General features: G+C 41.8%; 1 protein-coding gene across 2 annotated transcripts in view; it reads right to left on the reverse strand.

Moving 5' to 3' along the window:
- Positions 1–25,973, reverse strand: part of LOC108717414 (plasminogen) — a 169,537-nt gene that overhangs the window by 4,811 nt on the left and 138,753 nt on the right. For both annotated transcript variants that reach the window (XM_041564500.1, XM_041564499.1), the window contains exons 17-18: positions 24,647–24,753; positions 6,479–6,624 (exon numbers count right to left, since the gene is read on the reverse strand). In XM_041564500.1, coding sequence (XP_041420434.1) covers positions 6,479–6,624; positions 24,647–24,753 — 253 coding nt within the window. The remainder of the gene's footprint in view (positions 1–6,478; positions 6,625–24,646; positions 24,754–25,973) is intronic.

Here is a 25,973-nt window from a genome sequence, read left to right on the forward strand (position 1 = left end):
AACCTTTACCCGAACCTCTTCAAGTCTTGGCCATTGATGACAGACCATTATCCTCAGCTTTCATCTTTAAATCGTCTTTCAAGCTTCCTTTCAAAGTTGGCACCCTACATTCTGAAGAGATTTCTTTCCTCATCATTGAGTGCCCCTCCACACCAGTGGTTCTGGGACTACCATGGCTACGACAATCCAGTCATAGACTGGTCAACCTCTCAGATTACTCACTGGAGTTCTTTTTGCCAACAGAACTGCATTCCTGGTAAACCCATCCTGAAATTATCCTCAGTTACCATGGATCTTCCTTCTTTGCCTTCTGTTTATCAAGATTTTGCTGATGTGTTCTGTAAAAAATCTGCCTGTAGATCTGCTTCCTGGTACCATGCCTCCACGGGGACGGACTTACCCTCTCTCTCCTTCTGAGACTAAGGCCATGAAGCAATACATCCAGGAGAATCTCCAAAGAGGATTTATTCGTCCTTCTTCATCTCCTGCGGGTGCGGGGTTCTTCTTCGTCCAGAAGAAAGACGGCAGTCTTCGCCCCTGTATAGATTACCGGGGGTTAAATAAGATCACTTCCAAAAACCGCTACCCTCTTCCTCTCATCTCGGAATTATTCGATCAACTCAAGGGAGCTAGTTTCTTCACAAAGCTTGATCTTCGCGGAGCTTATAATTTGATCCGCATTCGTGAGGGTGATGAGTGGAAAACTGCTTTTAATACTCGTGATGGACATTACGAATACCTCGTCATGCCATTTGGGCTTTGTAACGCACCTGCAGTTTTCCAGGAGTTCGTAAACGATATCTTCAGAGATCTTCTTGGACTTTGTATTGTCGTCTACCTGGATGATATCCTAATCTTTTCCAAAACCTTGGATGAACACCGTCTTCAAGTGCGTGAGGTCCTCTCCCGTTTAAGGAAGAACGCTCTTTTTGCCAAATTGGAGAAATGTTCTTTTGAGACCTCCAAGATTCCTTTTTTGGGTTACATAATTTCCCAGAGAGGCTTCGAGATGGATCCAGCCAAGACTTCAGACATTCAAGATTGGCCTCTTCCAACCAGTACGAAGTCCATTCAACGTTTCATCGGCTTTGCCAACTATTATCGGCAATTCATCTTTTTTTCTTCCAAGATCGCACCTATCCTTTCCCTTATTCGTAAGGGTGGAAGACCGAATTTTTGGCCTCCACGGGCACTGGAAGCCTTTCAAGATCTGAAATACTCTTTTTCCTTAGCTCCTATTTTAAGACATCCTGACCCTCTTCTTCCATTCTTCATTGAAGTGGACGCTTCTGATGTGGGGGCTGGAGCAGTTTTGTCACAGAGGTCTTCTAATGATGGTAAACTTCACCCCTGTGCCTATTTTTCCAAGAAATTCTCTCCCTCTGAAAAGAATTACGATGTGGGGAATCGTGAACTTTTAGCGGTGAAATTGGCCTTAGAAGAATGGAGACATTTATTGGAGGGTTCTTCTGTTCCAGTTACCATTTTCACTGATCATAAGAACTTGGAATATATTCAGACTTTGAAACGTTTAAATCCCAGACAAGCTCGGTGGGCGCTCTTCTTTTCCAGGTTCAACTTTGTCCTGACCTTTCGTCCTGGTTCTAGAAATAAGAAGGCTGATGCTTTGTCTAGGAGTTTTCTTCCTGATGAGACCAGTTCCAAGATCGATGAACCTATTGTACCTTCTACCAAGATCGTGGCGGCTCTAACTCCTTCTGTGGCTTCCCAATTACTATCCGCACAGTCCTCTGCTCCGCCTGATACTCCCCTAGGGGTAGCATTTGTTCCGTCTGAACTTCGTCAGTCCATCCTCATGCAATCTCATAGCTCCAAGCAGGCTGGCCATCCTGGAGTTCGGAAGACAACGGATCTGCTTTCCCGCCTTGTTTGGTGGCCTTCCCTTCGGAAAGATGTTAAAGACTTTGTCTCTTCTTGTGCTATCTGTGCAGCTTCTAAGTCTGGTCATTCTCCACCCAAAGGTCTTCTTCTTCCCTTGCCCTTTCCTTCTCGACCCTGGACTCACCTGGCCATGGACTTTATTGTTGATCTCCCTGTTTCCCTGGGTCATACAGTTATCTGGGTTGTAGTAGATAGGTTCAGCAAGATGGCCCATTTCATTCCCCTTCGCAAGCTGCCTTCTGCTCCAGAACTCTCAAATTTGTTTATCCAACACATTTTTATTCTCCATGGATTCCCTGCAGAGATTGTGTCTGATAGAGGCTCACAGTTTGTTTCCAAATTTTGGAGATCTTTATGCAAGGCACTTCACGTCTCGCTCCAGTTTTCATCCGCATATCATCCACAGTCCAATGGCAGAACGTGTCAACCAAGGACTGGAACAGTTCCTGCGCTGTCATGTATCGTTATGCCAGGACGACTGGGCAGATCTTCTTCCGTGGGCAGAGTTTGCACACAATAATGCCTTGCATGGCTCTTCCGGAAAATCACGTTCCAGCGGCCAATGATCAAGTCGCTCATATGTCCGCTATTTGGCATGCTACCAAGGCCAATCTGGAGAAGAGCTCTCTATCTCAAAAACAGTTTGCCGATAGAAGAAGGGTCCCTACTCCTCAATATACCGTTGGAGACAGAGTTTGGTTGTCCACTAGGAATATCCGCCTCAAGATTCCTACCCCTAAACTTGGTCCCAAATTCATTGGTCCCTTTCCTGTTGTCGAAGTTATCAACCCGGTTGCTGTTCGTCTTCAATTACCTCCAGAGATGCGGATTCCCAGTGTCTTTCATGTATCCCTTCTTAAACCCGCATCTTCCTCTGAGGCTTCTTCATCTTCTTCTTCTTCTAACACTCCTATTGTTGTGGATGGCTTCCAGGAGTTTAAAGTTAAAAGAGTATTGGATTCTCGTATCTCCAAGGGCATATTACAATACCTGATCGAGTGGAAAGGCTTCGGTCCGGAGGAATGCTCGTGGGTAAGATCTTCCGATGTTCATGCTCCTGCACTTCTTAAGAAATTCCACAAACAGTTTCCTTCCAAGCCAAGTCGTGGTGGTCCTGAGGCCCCCCGTAAGGAGGGGGGTACTGTAAGGAGTTCTTACCTGGCGTCCCAAGATGGCGGAGTCCAAGATGGCGGCGTTCTCCATGTGCTTCCTTCTGGTCGCAGTTCTGTGACATCACGCCAGCATCGGATTGGTCGCCAGCGTCAGAATAGACGCCAGCATCAAAACGCCTGCGTGAAGACGCCTGCGTGAAGACGCCTGCGTGAAGACGCCAGCGTCATGACGCCACTGCGTCCGTTTTGGCACCAAAGTAGGCCTATAAAAGATGCTGAAGCACTGCAGACTGTGCCCTACTATAGGTTCTTCCTCGTGAGTTCCTGGGTGCGCTTCCTGTGATTATCATTCCTGATCCTGTGTATTGACCTTTGCCTGATTACGTATTCTGAACCTTTGCTGCCTGAACCGACCTTATTGCCTGGACTTCGACCACTCTCTTTCTATACCCTTGCCTGTACCTCGAACTATTGGACTGTGCATCCTCCTTGGTCCGCTACTCCTGGCTGAGCCTTCGGGCCCCTTACAGTCACACAGCACAAGACACTCCCTCTGATCATCTCTCAGGTAAATTCCAGCAATGAACCTCAGTTTAAGCCACCACTTAATGCTTATTCCACTTCATTCTATCCTGATTAATCTGAACTTTATGCGTCAGAAAGCATATACAGCCCCAGGGTTCCACAAGCTACTCAGGCACCAAATAGGCAGAGATCAGACCTCTCCGACTTCGCCAGGTATATATTCGCCAGGTATATGAAATGTTGTCAGTCTCTACCATGGAGATCAACCTTCAAAGATGCAATTGCTGACCTCAACCTCACAGCTACAGATAAACTTGATTTACTCATTAAATGGCTAGGCCCAGAGTTTGCAGATTATATTAAAAGACTAACCCTTATATGTAATATAAGGTACTAAGTTTGCCCAGGAGCAGTAACCTATGACAACCAATAAGATGCTTGCATTTAAATAGTGATCGGTAAATGCTACATGCTGATTGGTTGCTATGGGTTACTGCCTCAGGGCAAACTTAGTGCCTTTTATTGCTTGGGGGGAACTCAAACCTATGGGAGCTTTGAAACCATAGAAAGCCATAGAACAAGAGTTCAGTGACCTTCCAATGGAGCTAGTTCTTCACCTATCAGGAAAACTTGGATACTGCTAATGGTGTAAACCCAGTAGTATTGAAGCTTCCTTACAGCTTGCAAGAGAAGTGGGCCACAGTGGTCTCAGGGCACAATTGGGATGGAAGATGGAATGGAAGGGTGGGAGATATGTGAACTAGTTACCGGAGAACAGTTTGATGGGAGATATATTTCCCTTAGATTAATTTCTTACTCCCATATGTAGAGTGAGAATGAGTGAGTTAATACCCCTAGGAATTCTTACCTGGGGAATAATTAGCAGGCTAGATCTGCTACCTGCCCAGAGAATGTGTTCCAGAGTGAGAGCTAGGAGCTGAGAGAGGGACCTGCCTTTTGTGTGGAACTTTGTGGAGTGCTGCTTTTTCCTAAAGAAAAAGACTAAAAATGTATAACCTCTGTGGAGTTTTATACTTTTTTTTTTTGGTTTAGCAATGAATCCTGGTAGGGGATCAGTGTTAGAGAGGGAAAATACCCTATGTACAAGTTAGAGCTATTGCATACTATTGTCCACAGTGTTTTATTGTTTTTTGTTATCAGGCACGTTTCAGGGGCTGCTGCCGCCTGAGGCAGCAGCCCCAATGCCGCCCCTCCTTTGCGCTCGCTGCACTAGAAGAGCCGAATTTCCGTTTTAAAAAACGGAAATTCGGCTCTTAAAGTTACCAGAGGCGGCTTTTTGCCGCCCTTGGTAACTGGCTGCTCCGTGCTGCCTGAGGCAAGATTCTCACCTTGCCTCATGGCCGGAGCGGCCCTGTTTGTTATGCCAAGGTATGCTGTATAGTAATCATCGTCATTTTTTCTATTCCCTTTTTTCACACATTTTGATTTGTTAATAAAACCGAAGCTCACTAATCTGGTCTCAGGAAATTGATGGCTGCATGTCAAACTACCCACTGCCTTGGGCTAACATGTTCTTGAGGACAGAATGCTCAGAACAGATACTAGCAGAGAGACCTGAATTGTTATCAAGAAAAATGCAGGGAATCAGCCTTTACTGTGAGAACAAAAGCTTAACTAAAGAAGTAGGCTAAAAATGTGGTACATGATGTTTTTGGCTACTGTACCAACTCTAGACAAGACAACCAAAGACCTTTACCAGTGAAGATCTGTGCTCTCAAAGATGCCTTCAATAACTCCCCATCTTCTTTTCTACCGATTCACTGTATGTGCTCTGTGCTGCTGTCAGTTACCTGAGCTTAGAGGCTGACTCACAATACATAGTAGGTATAAACTATACATGTGACAATGCACGGCTGATTAGTAATTAACATATATTCTCATTACATGGCATCCCAGAAACCAGTGCAATTAGCATCAGACTTTAGTAATCATCCCTGTAGCATTAGTTTATCTGACATATTAATTTGTAGGGTTTAGTTCTACTTAAAAGCAGCATTTTGGGGACCTGGGGCACTTGTCCTGTTTGAGGGGAAAACAAGTGCCCCCCTTGCACCCCAATGGACACATATGTGCTAAGGTGTCGGTAAAAACTCGATTTCATTTTACATAATGTGTTTGAGATGTCAATGCCTGTTGCCTTTCATTTTATATACTTTTAGATTATTAGCTTCACTTATCAGGGCCCTCTTTACTGCCCGTATTGGTTGCTATTTGTATCAACAAGATTCCCAAAACTAAACCAATATGCTTGTGAGTGCCAACACCTCTTTAACTCCTTACAAACTCAGACATGCTTTGTTTTAATATTTGACACACCGTACCTCTGTATTTTGCTGTATTGCCAGGGTGGGTGGGGGAATTAATGACTTGTGATGTTCAAGACAATAATTTATCTTTTAAAAGATCAGAAAAAGCACCAGTACAACATATATTTGTAATTTGTGATTGGTTGATTACCAATATCAGTACAACATGGTTGTATTACTGCTTTATGTGGGCAAATACAGATTAATCACATTATAGTGAAGCCACTAGATGGACATGTACAGATGAAAAATAGGTTGCTTTCAGTGAGTGTAGTTAAAGGGGAGCACCACTCTCCATTTTCTAGGAATTTAAAACTGATAACCCTATTAAAATGCCATATGCATGATACCAGTACAGATGAACACCTGTGGGAAGGCATACCACACTGGGATGAAATCTTGGAAACAGTGGAAGTCTCAATGCTCAAAGAACTCAACGTGGAAGGTATGTGGGGGCTATAATATGGAAAGCCCAGGGCTCTTGTATCTGGAAGCTGGTTTAGCAGCACTGTGCTTTATTGCCGATACTTTCTCGCAATAATTTTGCTCGGGTAATAGTTACCTTTTATATTTGCATGATTTTGGCATTCTGTAAAAAGTAATATTTCTCACCTGACAGCTGTCAACACCACCTTGAATAACACCAGCACAGAGCTCTCTATCTGTGACTCTACCATTGAGATATTCAGGACTGTTACATAGTTTGTTTTCAATCACTGGAATGCCAGCTTCTTTAAGGACGCCTTCTTTCCCAGTACCTGAAGAAGGACCAAAAGGTAATGTTTAAATGCTAAAACATTTAGCACAACTATTTAATAAATTTTTATGAAGAAAATATAATGTAAGAAATGTAAATTACATGTATCCACAATTGAATAAATGTTTTTCTTTACTATGAATTTGTACTTAAGCCAAGATTTTCTTATACTGTATAGTTGTTTTTAAAACCAGAAATGTCTTTAGAAATATTTTTTTTAACCTTATTACATATGACTAATGTTTCTTCAACAAGGTGATGGGCAATGTGACAAAAGTAGTCAACACTCTACCTGTGAAACTTTTAAGGAGAAGGAAAGGCTGACTTTACTTTAGGGTGCCAAAAGTTAAACACCCCCAAGTAATTGTATATACTTACCTGAAACCCTGGGCCGGTGCTCCTATCAGCAGTAAACTGCACCAGTACGGCTTTTCGTGCTATTGTGCATGCACACCTGAGCGAAAGAAGAAGCAGGAAGAGGAATGCTCCGTGGTGCTCGCTGGAAGAACCCCCGGACCAGTGCAGTTTTCTACTGATAGGAGCACCGACCCGGGGTTTCAGGTAAGTATATAAAATCACTTGGGGTGCCTAACTTTTGGCACCCCCAGGTAAAGACAGCCTTTCATTCTCCTTTAATATTCGCTTTCACACATATCTATTATATGCCTATTTTGTAAATACAGGTATGGGACCTGTTATCCAGAATGCTTGGAACCTGGGTCTTTTCCGGATAATGGATCTTTCTGTAATTTGGATCTTCATGCCTTAAAGGACATGGAAAGTCTGTTTAACATGAGGGGTTATTTATCAAAATCTGAATTTTTCTGATTTTTTAAAATAAAAAAGTCAGACCAAACTAGAATCCATGATTTGATATTATTTATTATTTAAAAATGCACAATTTCATCGGATCGGGGGAAAACTCAATAAAATAGAGCGAAAACCTGAATCTTACAATTTATTCCCAAAGGAAGATTTTTCCCAAATCGTAAATTTTTTCAAGCTTCTTCCTGAAAAGCCAGATTTTTCAGATTTTTGCCCAAAAAGCCCGTAATAGTCGGATTTTCGGGCTACTTCCAGTGCAAACCACTGAAATTCCAAATAGGATAGGGACCTCTCCCATTTACTTATATACAACCTTGGCAGGTCTGAGATTGCAGATTTTCAGATTCTGACTTTTTGCAGCATCGGACTTTAATAAATCCTGAAAAATTTGAGTTTAAAAAGAAAATTTGAGTTTTGCACCAAAAAGCCAGACTGGACTTAAGTAAATAACCCCCTAAGATTCAGCAGATAAGCATACCTGCAAATAGATCAGCAGTGCTCATGTAATCAGTTATTTTGATAGTGTTTAGCTGTGGCATCTCTTTTAAAAAATCACTTACTCTATTAACAAAAAAATCCCATAACCCATTGCTCCTTTACACAGACCAAGACTGCACTCATGTGCAGTATCGTTGACTTAGAATCTGCACATGCTCAATGAAAGGAATCATGAATGAGCAGCGCACATCCACAGTGCCCCCCTGAAGACCTGCCTATCTAGTACCGTACTCACACTCATAATAACCATGTTGTCAGGTTGCTATAGTGATGCAGGCTTAAAGCAGACAGACTAGAAAAGAGATTTTTGTACCTTTCGGTCACGGTAGAATGCCCGTGTCATGGCCTCTGTCCCAGGTAGAGGCTAGTGCAAATGCGAAATCTTTAGAGTTGTGAACAAACAGGCTCCAAACTGCAGATGCTGTGCTGCAAGTTTTTTATTTTAACACAACATGTTTCGAGCTGTGTGGCTCTTTTTCAAGTGTTAATCAGTGCAAATTACACACAAGGTTTTAAATCAAAAATGTCTCCACCCCCCTGACGTGATACGTTGCTGAAAAAGATTGACATCATGAGGTCACTGCGTTGGGGATTTCATCGCCTAACCCCACATTAGATTCTGTGTTCTGTGTAGACTGCCAAGTCCAAAAAAAGTCCATAGTGTCCAAAGTCTGCCAATAGAAAAATAGAAAAATTGGCCCAAAAATATATAAAACAAATACACTTTACCCCTTGTATTGCGGTCAAGCCTACAAAAGAGTCCAAGTAGCTTCAAACCAACATTTCCTATTTCATTTACCTGAACATCTGCTTAACATAAGTAATCAACATATTACATTAGTAAATACCAAACCGTAATATTTTACATCAATTTATAGCGGTACTGCCCCATGTATCTTACCCATCAGAGGTTCTGCTATTGTAGATAATCAATTCTATCTTACTCTCAGACAATAGGGCAGTCGCTTCAACTCTTGCTGAAAGGGAATAAAGAAACGGTTAATAAGGGTATTCTGTTGCACAGTTTATACTTTATAAGAAGCATGCGACGCTCCATTGGTCATTCATACCTGCTGGAGTAAGGCTATTAAGTTTCTTAATCCATATTGCTTCTCTTTGTAACAATATTTTCCTAACGTCACCACCTCTATGTGGTGATTCTATTACTTCCAACACCAACCATTTTAACTGAGATACGTGATGTTTGTTCGTATAAAAATGGCGTGAGACTGGAGTATCAGTGTTTGTTTCTTTTTTAAAATTACGGATGTCCCCCTTATGTTCTTTTATCCGTTCTTTTACTTTTCGTATGGTTTGTCCCACATATACTATACCACACGGACACTTTAACATATAAACGACATGCCCTGTCTCGCAGGTCGCATAGCTGTGTAGTTGGATATTGTTGCCTTTAGTTGGGTGCTGTACTTTATCACCTTTTATAATGGAGGAACAACACACACAGTTTAAACATGTATATGTTCCCACAGTAGGTTTACCCTTGAAAATTTTTTGCATCCGTTTTTCTCTTGGTTCTGCTGGACATAGCAAATCTCTTACCGTATAACCACGTTTATAGCAAAACAGTGGCATATCTGTAATGGTTTTGCTTATAATCTTATCATTCTGTACAATTGGCCAGAATTTTTTAACAATTTTTTCCACTTTCTTACTGTGTGTCCCATAAGTACTGACTAAGGGGATTCTATTTGGTTCCTTTATTTTAGGTTTCTCTATTAGCAATGTCTCCCTTGGGATATGTTCAACCTCCTTTGCTATAGAGACCAATCTTTCTTTCTTGTATCCTTTCTCCGAAAACCTTTCAATTAAATCCAACGCAGCTTTCTCATACCCTCTAACCTCTGATGTAATTCTCCTGGCTCTCAAAAATTGGCCCTTTGGAATCGCATTTATGCATCTTGGGTTATGAAAACTCGCTGCATTCAAAAGGTTATTGCGATCTGTGCTTTTTCGGTACAGATCTGTGCCTATCTTTCCTTGTTTTAGGGTAAGTTGGACGTCAAGAAAATTCAAGGACCCTGCTGCCACTTCTGTAGTGAATTTAATAGTGGGGTGGCTATCATTGGCTTCTCTAACCATTTCGTGAAACTTAGCAATATCACCTTCCCAAATTACAAGGATATCGTCCACATATCTTTGATAAGTTACTATGTGTTGTTTATACATATGTAATAGGAAGAACTTCTTTTCTAAAAAATGTACAAACAAATTCGCAAAGTCTGGAGCGACCGCTGCACCCATCGATGTCCCTTGGGTCTGCCAGAAGTATTCTCCTTTAATTCTAAAGTAGTTCTTTTTAAGAACTATACTTAGACAATCTAGCAGAAAATATATCAAATTGTTAGGCAAATTTGTCTCTAAGAGACATTCTTCTATGTACATTAACCCCTCGTCTTGTGGTATTGATTAGAGATGTCGCGAACTGTTCGCCGGCGAACTTGTTCGCGCGAACATCGGGTGTTCGCGCTCGCCGGAAGTTCGCGAACGTCGCGCGACGTTCGCCATTTTGGGTTCGCCATTGTTGGCGCTTTTTTTTGCCCTCTCACCCCAGACCAGCAGGTACATGGCAGCCAATCAGGAAGCTCTCCCCTGGACCACTCCCCTTCCCTATAAAAACCGAAGCCCTGCAGCGTTTTTTCACTCTGCCTGTGTGTGCTGAAGAGATAGTGTAGGGAGAGAGCTGCTGCCTGTTAGTGATTTCAGGGACAGTTGAAAGTTTGCTGGCTAGTAATCGTTTTGATACTGCTCTGTTATTGGAGGGACAGAAGTCTGCAGGGGTTTGAGGGACATTTAAGCTTAGGTAGCTTTGCTGGCTAGTAATCTACCTTCTACTGCAGTGCTCTGTATGTAGCTGCAGTGGGCAGCTGTCCTGCTTCTGATCTCATCTGCTGACTGCTGCAATAACAGTAGTCCTTGTAAGGACTGCTTTTATTTATTTTTTTGTTGTTTTACTACTACTACTACTACTACTACTATAAGAGCCCAGTGCTATTAGTCTAGCAGTGTTGGGGAGTGGGACTGGTGTGCTAATCTGCTGCTCCTAGTAGTTCAGCAGCACCAACTTTAATTTTTTTTTTTTAATATTCATTTTTTTTTTATTTTACTTTTTTTTATTTTACTACCGCTGTAGTAGTGTATAAGTTGACCTTTTAGGCATTATTTGCCCTGTAGGCATTATTTGCACACTGTTTTCTTCAACCCGCCATCTAGCTGTGTGACCTTGTTCACATTCTGTCTAAATATCCATAATATTATCGTCTCTAGAAAAACCACTTGAGTTACTTTTTTTCAAGCAGCATTCATATATTTTACGTAATCCGTATCCACCGCTGTAGTAGTGTATACGTTGACCTTGTAGGCATTATTTGCACACTGTTTTCTTCAACCCTCCATCTAGCTGTGTAACCTTGTTCACATTCTGTCTAAATATCCATAATATTACCGTCTCCAGAAAAAACACCGGAGTGACTTTTTTCAAGCAGCCATAATATATTTTACGTAATCCGTATCCACCGCTGTAGTAGTGTATACGTTGACCTTGTAGGCATTATTTGCACACTGTTTTCTTCAACCCGCCATCTAGCTGTGTGACATTGTTCACATTCTGTCTAAATATCCATAATATTACCGTCTCTAGAAAAACCACTTGAGTTACTTTTTTTCAAGCAGCATTCATATATTTTACGTAATCCGTATCCACCGCTGTAGTAGTGTATACGTTGACCTTGTAGGCATTATTTGCACACTGTTTTCTTCAACCCGCCATCTAGCTGTGTGACCTTGTTCACATTCTGTCTAAATATCCATAATATTATCGTCTCTAGAAAAACCACTTGAGTTACTTTTTTTCAAGCAGCATTCATATATTTTACGTAATCCGTATCCACCGCTGTAGTAGTGTATACGTTGACCTTGTAGGCATTATTTGCACACTGTTTTCTTCAACCCGCCATCTAGCTGTGTGACCTTGTTCACATTCTGTCTAAATATCCATAATATTACCGTCTCCAGAAAAAACACCGGAGTGACTTTTTTCAAGCAGCCATAATATATTTTACGTAATCCGTATCCACCGCTGTAGTAGTGTATACGTTGACCTTGTAGGCATTATTTGCACACTGTTTTCTTCAACCCGCCATCTAGCTGTGTGACCTTGTTCACATTCTGTCTAAATATCCATAATATTATCGTCTCTAGAAAAACCACTTGAGTTACTTTTTTTCAAGCAGCATTCATATATTTTACGTAATCCGTATCCACCGCTGTAGTAGTGTATACGTTGACCTTGTAGGCATTATTTGCACACTGTTTTCTTCAACCCGCCATCTAGCTGTGTGACCTTGTTCACATTCTGTCTAAATATCCATAATATTATCGTCTCTAGAAAAACCACTTGAGTTACTTTTTTTCAAGCAGCATTCATATATTTTACGTAATCCGTATCCACCGCTGTAGTAGTGTATACGTTGACCTTGTAGGCATTATTTGCACACTGTTTTCTTCAACCCGCCATCTAGCTGTGTGACCTTGTTCACATTCTGTCTAAATATCCATAATATTACCGTCTCCAGAAAAAACACCGGAGTGACTTTTTTCAAGCAGCCATAATATATTTTACGTAATCCGTATCCACCGCTGTAGTAGTGTATACGTTGACCTTGTAGGCATTATTTGCACACTGTTTTCTTCAACCCGCCATCTAGCTGTGTGTATTATCGTTTCCAGAAAAACCAACTGAGTTTTTGTTGTTGTTGTTGTTTTTTTAAAAATAATGCCAGGCAAAGGCAGGCCGCCACGCAGAGGCCGTGCTAGGGGCCGTGCTGCTATGCAATCCTGTGGCCCTAGCAAATTGCCCAGTTTTAAAAAGCCAATGACCCTGAACTCCCAAAATGCTGAAGAGGTAGTTGACACAGCACACCCCATCCTCTACCGTTTCTAACTTTACCACAACATCCTCCTCATCCTCCACTGCTATGGCCACCCCACGTAACACTTCCTCCACCACCGGTGCCCCTTCTTCACTGGGGTCAGAGGAGTTATTTTCCCATGAGTTTCTTGAACTGAGTAATGCGCAACCATTATTGCCAGAAGAAGATGAAGGAGATGAGGACCTTACACCAGATTTAATTCTGGCAGAGAACACGATAGAGATGGACATAATGAGTGATGAGGAGGAGGTCCCCGCTGCTGCTTCCTTCTGTGATGTGTCAGAAGAAATTGATGCATCTGAGGAGAATGATGATGAGGAGATTGATGTTTTGTGGGTGCCTAGTAGAAGAGAGCAAGAGGAGGGTAGTTCAGATGGAGAGACGGAGAGTCAGAGAGGCAGTAGGAGAATAAGACTTAGAAGAAGCAGGGAGGACAGCCCGCAGGGATCAGTAGGGCAACAACATGTATCGGCACCTGTGTTCAGCCGGCCAACGCACCCGCCATTGCCGCCAATGCCGCCAACTTCTACTGTTACCGCCAGATCGCACACTTCCAAAAAGTCAGCAGTGTGGGATTTTTTTAATGTGTGTGCCTCTGACAAAAGCATTGTAATTTGCAATGAGTGCAGTCAGAAACTGAGCCTTGGTAAGCCCAACAGCCACATAGGTACAACTTCTATGCGAAGGCACATGAGCGGCAAGCACAAAGCACTTTGGGAGCAACACCTCAAAGGCAACAGGCAAACTAAAAGCCACACTCCTTCTGGTCCAGCATCTTACTGCTCTACCTCTGCTCTCCTTGACCCGTCTGAACCACCCTCCACTCCGCCTTCCACCTTGACCACCTGTTCCCATTCCCAGTCATCTGCCACCAGCCAAGTTTCTGTGAAGGCCATGTTTGAGCGTAAGAAGCCAATGTCTGACTGTCACCCCCTTGCCCGGCGTCTGACAGCTGGCTTGTCTGCACTCTTAGCCCGCCAGCTTTTACCATACCAGCTGGTGGACTCTGAGGCCTTCCGCAAATTTGTAGCAATTGGGACACCGCAGTGGAAGGTACCCAGCCGCAATTTTTTTTCTAAAAAGGGAATACCACACCTGTACCAACATGTGCAGAGCCAAGTTACCGCATCTCTGTCACTTAGTGTTGGGCCAAAGGTCCATATGACTACTGACGCATGGTCCTCCAAGCATGGTCAGGGCAGGTATGTCACCTACACTGCCCACTGGGTGAACTTGGTAATGGCTGGGAAGCAGGGAATGGGTAGCTCAACAACAACAGTGGAGTTGGTGTCACCGCCACGGATTGCACGCGGTTCTGCCACCACCTCTACTCCTCCATCGCTCTCTACCTCGTCTTCTTCTTCTTCTTACTCTGCTGCTGGGTCCTCCTTCTCCTCCTCCACACCTGTGCACCCCCAGCTCCCCCTAGGCTATTCGACGTGCCAGGTACGCCGTTGTCACGCTGTCTTGGGGATGACGTGCCTGGAAAGCAAAAACCATACCGGATCTGTACTCCTGTCATCTCTGCAGTCACAGGCCGATCGGTGGCTGACCCCACACCAACTGCAGATCGGAAAAGTGGTGTGTGACAATGGAAGCAATCTGTTGGCAGCGTTGAGACTAGGCAATTTAACACATGTGCCCTGCATGGCACATGTGTTAAATTTAATAGTCCAACGTTTTGTCTCCAAGTACCCAGGATTCCAGGACGTTCTCACCCAGTCCAGAAAGGTGTCGGCCCATTTCAGACGTTCCTACACAGCCATGGCACAACTTGCTGACATTCAGCAGCGCTACAACATGCCAGTCAGGCGTTTGATTTCTGACAGCCAGACTCGCTGGAATTCAACGCTCCTTATGTTGGAACGTCTGCTGCAACAACAAAGGGCCGTCAACGAGTACCTTTTTGAACTGGGTGGTAGGACTGGATCTGCACAGCTGGGGATTTTTTTCCCCCGTTACTGGGTGCTTATGCGCGATGCCTGCAGGCTCATGCGACCTTTTGAAGAGGTGACAAATATGGTCAGTCGCACCGAAGGCACCATCAGCGACCTAATACCCTTCGCTTTCTTCCTGGAGCGTGCCGTGCGACGAGTGACAGATGAGGCTGTAGACCAGCGTGACGAGGAGCTGGAAGCGCACGATTTCTGGTCGGAATCACCAGAACGAACCCAGGCACCTGCTGCAACGCAGGGAGAGGTGCCAGAAGTGGAGTCAGAGGAGGAAGGTGGCTTTGTGGAGGAGGAGGAGGAGGACCAACAGGAGCAGGCTTCCCAGGGGGCTAGTGGTGACCTTTTGGGGACCCCTGGTCTTGTACGTGGCTGGGGGGAGGAGACCGTGGATGATGCAGTCCTTGATAATGAGGAAGCGGAGATGGATAGCTCTGCATCCAACCTTGTGAGAATGGGGTCTTTCATGCTGTCATGCCTGTTGAAGGACCCCCGTATCAAGAGGCTTAAGGAGAAGGACCTGTACTGGGTCGCAACGCTACTAGACCCTCGGTACAAGCATAAAGTGTCAGAAATGTTACCAACATACCACAAGTCCGAAAAGATGCGGCATTTACAAACCAGCCTGCAAAACATGTTGTACAATGCTTTTAAGGGTGATGTCACTTCAGGAACTCATCAACATTCCAGGGGCAGAGGTGCCAGTAATCCTGCCACGAGCACACCTGCAAGGACAAAGCCCTTTGGCCAGTCTGTAACGTCAGACATGCAAATGTTTTTCTGTCCAAGGCAGCGCCACAACCCTTCTGGATCCACCCTCAAAGAACGCCTCGACCGGCAGGTAGCGGACTACCTGGCATTAACTGCAGATATCGACACTCTGAGGAGCGATGAACCCCTGGACTACTGGGTGCGCAGGCTTGATCTGTGGCCAGAGCTGTCACAATTTGCCATGAACCTCTTGTCTTGCCCAGCCTCAAGTGTGCTCTCAGAAAGGACCTTCAGTGCAGCAGGAGGGATTGTAACTGAGAAGAGAACTCGCCTAGGTCACAAAAGTGTCGATTACCTGACCTTTATTAAAATGAATGAGGGGTGGATCTCGGAGGGTTACTGCACGCCGGAAGACTTGTTCTGACTTCTATGCAGCTGTCCTTCTCTTCAAGCCTCATGACTCCACACACAGCTGTCCTTTAGCGTCCTCCTCCTCCCTCCGCCACCGTTACAAACTAGGGTGCAAACCCTACTGGTTTAATTTTTTCTGGCCTCTGTGCTTCAGTGGCTGCAACCAAAAAAACTGGGCAAACAATGTCTACAAGGTCAACGTATGGCAAAAAATGACTATTTTCAGCATTTATATGGCATATTTTTTCTGGCAACTGTGCTTCAGTGGCTGCGTCCAAAAAAATGCATATTTTCTGCATTTATATGGCATAATTTTTCTGGCAACTGTGCTTCAGTGGCTGCGACCAAAAAAATGCATATTTTCTGCATTTATATGGCATAATTTTTCTGGCCTCTGTGCTTCAGTGGCTGCAACCAAAAAAATTTATATTTTCAGCATTTATATGGCATAATTTTTCTGGCCTCTGTGCTTCAGTGGCTGCAACCAAAAAAATTTATATTTCAGCATTTATATGGCATAATTTTTCTGGCAACTGTGCTTCAGTGGCTGCGACCCAAAAAATTACTATTTTCAGCATTTATATGGCATATTTTTTCTGGCCTCTGTGCTTCAGTGGCTGCGGCCAAAAAAAACTGGGCAAACAATGCCTACAAGGTCAACGACGTTGACCTTGTAGGCATTGTTTGCCCAGTTTTTTTGGCCGCAGCCACTGAAGCACAGAGGCCAGAAAAAATATGCCATATAATGCTGAAAATAGTAATTTTTGCCATACGTTGACTCAACGTATATGGCAAAAAATGACTATTTTCAGCATTTATATGGCATATTTTTTCTGGCAACTGTGCTTCAGTGGCTGCGACCAAAAAATGCATATTTTCTGCATTTATATGGCATAATTTTTCTGGCCTCTGTGCTTCAGTGGCTGCAACCAAAAAAATTTATATTTTCAGCATTTATATGGCATAATTTTTCTGTCAACTGTGCTTCAGTGGCTGCGACCAAAAAAATGCATATTTTCTGCATTTATATGGCATAATTTTTCTGGCCTCTGTGCTTCAGTGGCTGCAACCAAAAAATTTATATTTTCAGCATTTATATGGCATAATTTTTCTGTCAACTGTGCTTCAGTGGCTGCGACCAAAAAAATGCATATTTTCTGCATTTATATAGCATAATTTTTCTGGCCTCTGTGCTTCAGTGGCTGCAACCAAAAAAATTTATATTTTCAGCATTTATATGGCATAATTTTTCTGGCAACTGTGCTTCAGTGGCTGCGTCCAAAAAAACTGGGCAAACAATGTCTACAAGGTCAACGTATGGCGAAAAATTACTATTTTCAGCATTTATATGGCATATTTTTTCTGGCAACTGTGCTTCAGTGGCTGCGTCCAAAAAAACTGGGCAAACAATGCCTACAAGGTCAACGTATGGCAGTTGTTTAAAGAGAACAGTAGATTACTAGCCAGCAAAGCTACCTAAGCTAAAATGTCCCTCAAATCCCTGCAGACTTCTGTCCCTCCAATACAGAGCAGTATCAAGCAGATTACTAGCCAGCAAGCTTACTATCATCTGTCCCTGAAATCACTAACAGCTCTCCCCCTACACTATCTCTTCCAAGCACACACAGGCAGATTTTTCAGATACATTTTTGCCCTTGATCCCCCTCTGGCATGCCACTGTCCAGGTCGTTGCACCCTTTAAACAACTTTAAAATCATTTTTCTGGCCAGAAATGTCTTTTCTAGATGTTAAAGTTCGCCTTCCCATTGAAGTCTATGGGGTTCGCGAACCGTTCGCGAACCGCTCGCATTTTTGCGCAAGTTCGCGAATATGTTCGCGAACTTTTTTTCCGACGTTCGCTACATCCCTAGTATTGATGTGTACAAACTTTCAATATCAATACTACACAGAGTACAATTATCGTTTAAACCTTCTAAGCTGTTAAGTTTTCTTAATAGGTCGCTAGTATCTTTCAAGCAATTAGGTATTTGTTTGACCAATGGTTGCAGGTAAAAATCCACAAACTTACTATTCCAGATACAATTGGGCGGCCTGGGGGATTTTCTAATGATTTGTGTACTTTGGGCAGTAGGTATAAGACAGGGGTCCGTGGATACTCAGTAATTAAAAATTCTGCAGTTTTTTTACTGATTGTGTTGTTAAGCATTGCATCATTGACCATATATGCTACATCTTTTTTTATATCGTTAGTTGGGTCCTTAAGTATCTTGCTATAGTGACCTGGGGTATTTAATTGCCTTATAATTTCGTTGTCATACATACTTTTGTCCATCACCACTATTGCGCCCCCTTTATCAGCTTTTTTGATTATTTTTGAATCGTTATTTTTCAAATCTTTCAGGGCTGCTCTCTCGTTATAGGATAAATTGTGCTTTAATGTATGCATAGAATCAAATTCTTTTTTGACTTCAGAGGTGACTACCCATTCAAAAGCAGTTAAAGCTTCATTATTTATGTTAGGTACAAAATTACTAGCCTTTTTAAAAGGGCATGTATCCTTAATCTCTTGGTTACAGTCTATTGTATTTTCAGTCTCAGAAAAACACATTTTTAACTTTAAATTCCTTAAAAATTTCTGAAAGTCTATTTCCCAAGATGTAAACTCCACAGGGTAAGTCGGAACAAAACCAAGGCCTTTATTCAAAACTTTTTCCTCTGCAGGTGTAAGTGTATACGAAGAGATATTCAATATAATGTTATTTACCTTTATCTCTTTTTCCTGCTTGGATATTGTTCTCTTGGAATAGGTGCCCTTGGGTTTTTCTTTTGTGAATTTCCGTAGGTTCCTCCTAAAAAATACTGGTTAGTGCTGCTGCAGGTGGATGCTGTCGATAAGTCGCTCCTGCTGCTATCCGTTGATTGATCTCTGCTGTACTGTGTGTAGTCGCGCTCTCTCCCCCTATCCGTGTTGCTTGTGCCTGGCCTAGATGTCGGTTGGAACTTCTCCTGCTGAGGATCTGGCAATCCGGTCTGGCGTCTATAGCCTCTACCTCTGCCACTCTGCTGTCCCCGCTGTCTCCGGCGTTCCTCCCGCCACGTGTACACGCGGCTCTCTTGATGGTCCCTGGCGTCACGCTCGAACTTGCGCTGTTTCCTCTCTAGCAACTTCTCGCGGTGCCTGTGTAAGAGTTCAGCGTGTTCGGTAAGGATATTCTTGGCAGCGCCTTCTCTTTTCGTGGCAAGTATCTGTTGTTTCAAATCCACGATTTTCTGGCTCACAATCTTAGCCTTATCTTGTAGACGCTCTATTGTTAGGACCATAAGATCTAGGCTGCATTTATTGCATATTTCTTCCCAGCGCTTAATCAGTACTGGATCGTCTGTGCATAGGTTTGCGAGACAGGGCATGTCGTTTATATGTTAAAGTGTCCGTGTGGCATAGTATATGTGGGACAAACCATACGAAAAGTAAAAGAACGGATAAAAGAACATAAGGGGGACATCCGTAATTTTAAAAAAGAAACAAACACTGATACTCCAGTCTCACGCCATTTTTATACGAACAAACATCACGTATCTCAGTTAAAATGGTTGGTGTTGGAAGTAATAGAATCACCACATAGAGGTGGTGACGTTAGGAAAATATTGTTACAAAGAGAAGCAATATGGATTAAGAAACTTAATAGCCTTACTCCAGCAGGTATGAATGACCAATGGAGCGTCGCATGCTTCTTATAAAGTATAAACTGTGCAACAGAATACCCTTATTAACCGTTTCTTTATTCCCTTTCAGCAAGAGTTGAAGCGACTGCCCTATTGTCTGAGAGTAAGATAGAATTGATTATCTACAATAGCAGAACCTCTGATGGGTAAGATACATGGGGCAGTACCGCTATAAATTGATGTAAAATATTACGGTTTGGTATTTACTAATGTAATATGTTGATTACTTTTGTAAAGCAGATGTTCAGGTAAATGAAATAGGAAATGTTGGTTTGAAGCTACTTGGACTCTTTTGTAGGCTTGACCGCAATACAAGGGGTAAAGTGTATTTGTTTTATATATTTTTGGGCCAATTTTTCTATTTTTCTATTGGCGGACTTTGGACACTATGGACTTTTTTTGGACTTGGCAGTCTACACAGAACACAGAATCTAATGTGGGGTTAGGCGATGAAATCCCCAACGCAGTGACCTCATGATGTCAATCTTTTTCAGCAACGTATCACGTCAGGGGGGTGGAGACATTTTTGATTTAAAACCTTGTGTGTAATTTGCACTGATTAACACTTGAAAAAGAGCCACACAGCTCGAAACATGTTGTGTTAAAATAAAAAACTTGCAGCACAGCATCTGCAGTTTGGAGCCTGTTTGTTCACAACTCTAAAGATTTCGCATTTGCACTAGCCTCTACCTGGGACAGAGGCCGTGACACGGGCATTCTACCGTGACCGAAAGGTACAAAAATCTCTTTTCTAGTTGAACCAAAAGTCCCTATTGGTACCTTTAAAGAAGCACGGTTTAAAGCACATCTATGAATCCTAGCCAGGCAGACGTGGGAGCCTCTACTTTCGCATACAGCGAGAAACAAATCCAAGAAATATTGGAAGGCATAGAGGAAAATATCACTTTATTGGAAAACAGACCTGAAAAAAGTGATTTAGTACAAGATTTGTACAACTTTCAAAAGAATGAGGTAACCGTAAATCTACATATCTCATCACTTGCACAATATGTTAAGTCAAGGTTTATCCCGAGAGGACTAAGGGTTAATTTGCAACCAAACCTATGCACAGACGATCCAGTACTGATTAAGCGCTGGGAAGAAATATGCAATAAATGCAGCCTAGATCTTATGGTCCTAACAATAGAGCGTCTACAAGATAAGGCTAAGATTGTGAGCCAGAAAATCGTGGATTTGAAACAACAGATACTTGCCACGAAAGGAGAAGGCGCTGCCAAGAATATCCTTACCGAACACGCTGAACTCTTACACAGGCACCGCGAGAAGTTGCTAGAGAGGAAACAGCGCAAGTTCGAGCATGACGCCAGGGACCATCAAGAGAGCCGCGTGTACACGTGGCGGGAGGAACGCCGGAGACAGCGGGGACAGCAGAGTGGCAGAGGTAGAGGCTATAGACGCCAGACCGGATTGCCAGATCCTCAGCAGGAGAAGTTCCAACCGACATCTAGGCCAGGCACAAGCAACACGGATAGGGGGAGAGAGTGCGACTACACACAGTACAGCAGAGATCAATCAACGGATAGCAGCAGGAGCGACTTATCGACAGCATCCACCTGCAGCAGCACTAACCAGTATTTTTTAGGAGGAACCTAATCAAAAAAGCTGATAAAGGGGGCGCAATAGTGGTGATGGACAAAAGTATGTATGACAACGAAATTATAAGGCAATTAAATACCCCAGGTCACTATAGCAAGATACTTAAGGACCCAACTAACGATATAAAAAAAGATGTAGCATATATGGTCAATGATGCAATGCTTAACAACACAATCAGTAAAAAAACTGCAGAATTTCTAATTACTGAGTATCCACGGACCCCTGTCTTATACCTACTGCCCAAAGTACACAAATCATTAGAAAATCCCCCAGGCCGCCCAATTGTATCTGGAATAGGCTCTGTATTAGAACCTCTAAGTAAGTTTGTGGATTTTTACCTGCAACCATTGGTCAAACAAATACCTAATTGCTTGAAAGATACTAGCGACCTATTAAGAAAGCTTAACAGCTTAGAAGGTTTAAACGATAATTGTACTCTGTGTAGTATTGATATTGAAAGTTTGTACACATCAATACCATAAGACGAGGGGTTAATGTACATAGAAGAATGTCTCTTAGAGACAAATTTGCCTAACAATTTGATATATTTTCTGCTAGATTGTCTAAGTATAGTTCTTAAAAAGAACTACTTTAGAATTAAAGGAGAATACTTCTGGCAGACCCAAGGGACATCGATGGGTGCAGCGGTCGCTCCAGACTTTGCGAATTTGTTTGTACATTTTTTAGAAAAGAAGTTCTTCCTATTACATAGGTATAAACAACACATAGTAACTTATCAAAGATATGTGGACGATATCCTTGTAATTTGGGAAGGTGATATTGCTAAGTTTCACGAAATGGTTAGAGAAGCCAATGATAGCCACCCCACTATTAAATTCACTACAGAAGTGGCAGCAGGGTCCTTGAATTTTCTTGACGTCCAACTTACCCTAAAACAAGGAAAGATAGGCACAGATCTGTACCGAAAAAGCACAGATCGCAATAACCTTTTGAATGCAGCGAGTTTTCATAACCCAAGATGCATAAATGCGATTCCAAAGGGCCAATTTTTGAGAGCCAGGAGAATTACATCAGAGGTTAGAGGGTATGAGAAAGCTGCGTTGGATTTAATTGAAAGGTTTTCGGAGAAAGGATACAAGAAAGAAAGATTGGTCTCTATAGCAAAGGAGGTTGAACATATCCCAAGGGAGACATTGCTAATAGAGAAACCTAAAATAAAGGAACCAAATAGAATCCCCTTAGTCAGTACTTATGGGACACACAGTAAGAAAGTGGAAAAATTGTTAAAAAATTCTGGCCAATTGTACAGAATGATAAGATTATAAGCAAAACCATTACAGATATGCCACTGTTTTGCTATAAACGTGGTTATACGGTAAGAGATTTGCTATGTCCAGCAGAACCAAGAGAAAAACGGATGCAAAAAATTTTCAAGGGTAAAACTACTGTGGGAACATATCCATGTTTAAACTGTGTGTGTTGTTCCTCCATTATAAAAGGTGATAAAGTACAGCACCCAACTAAAGGCGACAATATCCAACTACACAGCTATGCGACCTGCGAGACAGGGCATGTCGTTTATATGTTAAAGTGTCCGTGTGGCATAGTATATGTGGGACAAACCATACGAAAAGTAAAAGAACGGATAAAAGAACATAAGGGGGACATCCGTAATTTTAAAAAAGAAACAAACACTGATACTCCAGTCTCACGCCATTTTTATACGAACAAACATCACGTATCTCAGTTAAAATGGTTGGTGTTGGAAGTAATAGAATCACCACATAGAGGTGGTGACGTTAGGAAAATATTGTTACAAAGAGAAGCAATATGGATTAAGAAACTTAATAGCCTTACTCCAGCAGGTATGAATGACCAATGGAGCGTCGCATGCTTCTTATAAAGTATAAACTGTGCAACAGAATACCCTTATTAACCGTTTCTTTATTCCCTTTCAGCAAGAGTTGAAGCGACTGCCCTATTGTCTGAGAGTAAGATAGAATTGATTATCTACAATAGCAGAACCTCTGATGGGTAAGATACATGGGGCAGTACCGCTATAAATTGATGTAAAATATTACGGTTTGGTATTTACTAATGTAATATGTTGATTACTTATGTAAAGCAGATGTTCAGGTAAATGAAATAGGAAATGTTGGTTTGAAGCTACTTGGACTCTTTTGTAGGCTTGACCGCAATACAAGGGGTAAAGTGTATTTGTTTTATATATTTTTGGGCCAATTTTTCTATTTTTCTATTGGCGGACTTTGGACACTATGGACTTTTTTTGGACTTGGCAGTCTACACAGAACACAGAATCTAATGTGGGGTTAGGCGATGAAATCCCCAACGCAGTGACCTCATGATGTCAATCTTTTTCAGCAACGTATCACGTCAGGGGGGTGGAGACATTTTTGATTTAAAACCTTGTGTGTAATTTGCACTGATTAACACTTGAAAAAGAGCCACACAGCTCGAAACATGTTGTGTTAAAATAAAAAACTTGCAGCACAGCATCTGCAGTTTGGAGCCTGTTTGTTCACAACTCTAAAGATTTCTTAAAGCAGACAGAGCAATGCGATCATTAAACCTTAAACCTTATCCTGCTGGTCATTGTCTGACAGTCTGATCACCAAGTATTCAAGGAAGTTGTCAGGAGAAAGAAAGAGGTTTCTCTAATGTTCTTCTGCTTAGGAAAAAAAATTAAAAACCTTTCTCAAACCTAGTTCAGAAGAACATCAGACCAACCTCTTTCTCCTGACCTCTTCCTTGACTACTTGGTAGTCAGCCTGGTCTGAAACTAAGTGGTGACGTTGTAACAAAATGATTCAAATTTACAGTACATAGTTCCCTTTATATCTTGGAATTAAAAAAAATAATAATAAAGAATGTAGATGACAAAAGTGCTTAGAATAGCACCTCATCAATTTTACATTCACTTATTTTAAAGGTTTACTGATCCTTAATCTTTAATCTTCAATTCAAGCAGCCATATTAGTGATGTCACTTTTGGGTAAATGGCGCCTGTGACAGAGAAGGAGAATTTTGATTTGGAAGAGGTGAACTCGGTCTAAATAAATGGAATTTCTGAAAATGAATCCAGTGATCTGGGACAGATAGGGCTCCTCTGTAACATACTACGAAGTTAGTTGAAATATTTTCCTTTTAAGTCTACTAGAAAATAATATAAACATGTAATAAACATAATAAGCTGTTTTTGCATCCAATAAGGATTAACTATATTAAAGTTTGTATCAAGTACAAGGTACTGTTTTATTATGACAGAGGAAAAAGGAAGTCATTTTTAAAAATTTGGATTATTTAATTATAATGGATCCCATACCTGTATTTGGAAATATATACTATACATATTTTTGCTGTTCTATATTATTTAATTTCCAGTTAATTTCTATTGTACCTTGTGTTTCACCCCATCCAGTTACATAACATTCAGATCTGCCTGGTACTGCATAGTTAACCGGTGGTAAGCAAACTGGTAGAACTTCATCTGATATCAGCACTGGACTGTAATAAACACAGAGAACAGTTATTTCTGTATCAGCAATTTACCATGGAAATGTTTCTTATGAGAGAAATATGATTACATGTTTTAGCCAAAAATAGTAGGTCATAATTCTGAAGTGTAGGTACATATATAATACAGTATATACCAATGTAGCTGTTTTTATGGCTAAATCTGAGGAAGTTTCTGTTTTAAAAGCTAAGACTAATCCCAAAAGAATATTTAAGAGGACAAGCAAAGTCAAGACCAAACATATTAACCAATAGAAGACCAATAAATTTACTTTTTCCCCACTCAGCAATTGCATTACAGGGATCTTTCCATCTAAGTGCCACGTACTTATCTACTTTTCCCAGAGATCCCTTGCTCAGACTCAAACATTTGCAGGAAGTTCAGGGAATTTGCTATACTGAGAGTGTGCTCGTTTAGAGAGTCTAATACAGGTGCAAAGCATTCCTGGGAATTAGTCAACAATCAAGCAGAGTCTGAGTTTAGATGACAAGCTCAGCTAAAATCATGGAGGAATGTAATAAAAGTCGCAAAGAGCAAAACAATTTGCACAAATAAGAATAAAAATTAGCATTTTGTAATGTAATACTCTTCCTTAATTTGTTATTGTATTGCAAATTTTAATTGCATACATTTTAATTGTGTATTGTTCACTTTTAATAAGTGCTTGAAGGTGTTGTAATCTTTTGGAGCAAACGTAACTTCTTCAGTCAAGACTTTTATTACATTCACTGTGCACTTGTGCAAACTATAACATTTGCAAACCTTCTTCCACTGTTGGAAGTGTCCGCTAAACAGTTTCCGGGTTCGCAAAAGTTATATTAAATTTGTGCAAAGGAAAATTTGTTTGCATGAGTGTACTTTTAGAGGTCCATGATGCAAAATTTCTACCTCTCTGTCTTATCAAGAGCCTTTCCCAAAAAGGGGTACTGTAGTAAGATCCCCAAATACTTTTGAATGCTTCGCTAAATGTTGTAAGTCTTCTGACTGTATGTAGCGCAAAAAAATAGAGGCACATTTATCAATTAATTTCAAATTCATGTGTGTTTTTTAAAACTCCCATAAACTCCCATACATTCGAAACTCAACGAATCGAAATGTATTAATAAAATAGAATTTTTCCAACTTGGACAAATTAAACGACGAGCAGGAAGGCTGCAAACATGTCCAAATTGATCCCCTCCAAATTGATCTCCCATTGGCTTAAACAGCA

This window comes from Xenopus laevis, chromosome 5S, assembly GCF_017654675.1.
Source record: "Xenopus laevis strain J_2021 chromosome 5S, Xenopus_laevis_v10.1, whole genome shotgun sequence".
Classification (NCBI taxonomy): domain Eukaryota; kingdom Metazoa; phylum Chordata; class Amphibia; order Anura; family Pipidae; genus Xenopus; species Xenopus laevis.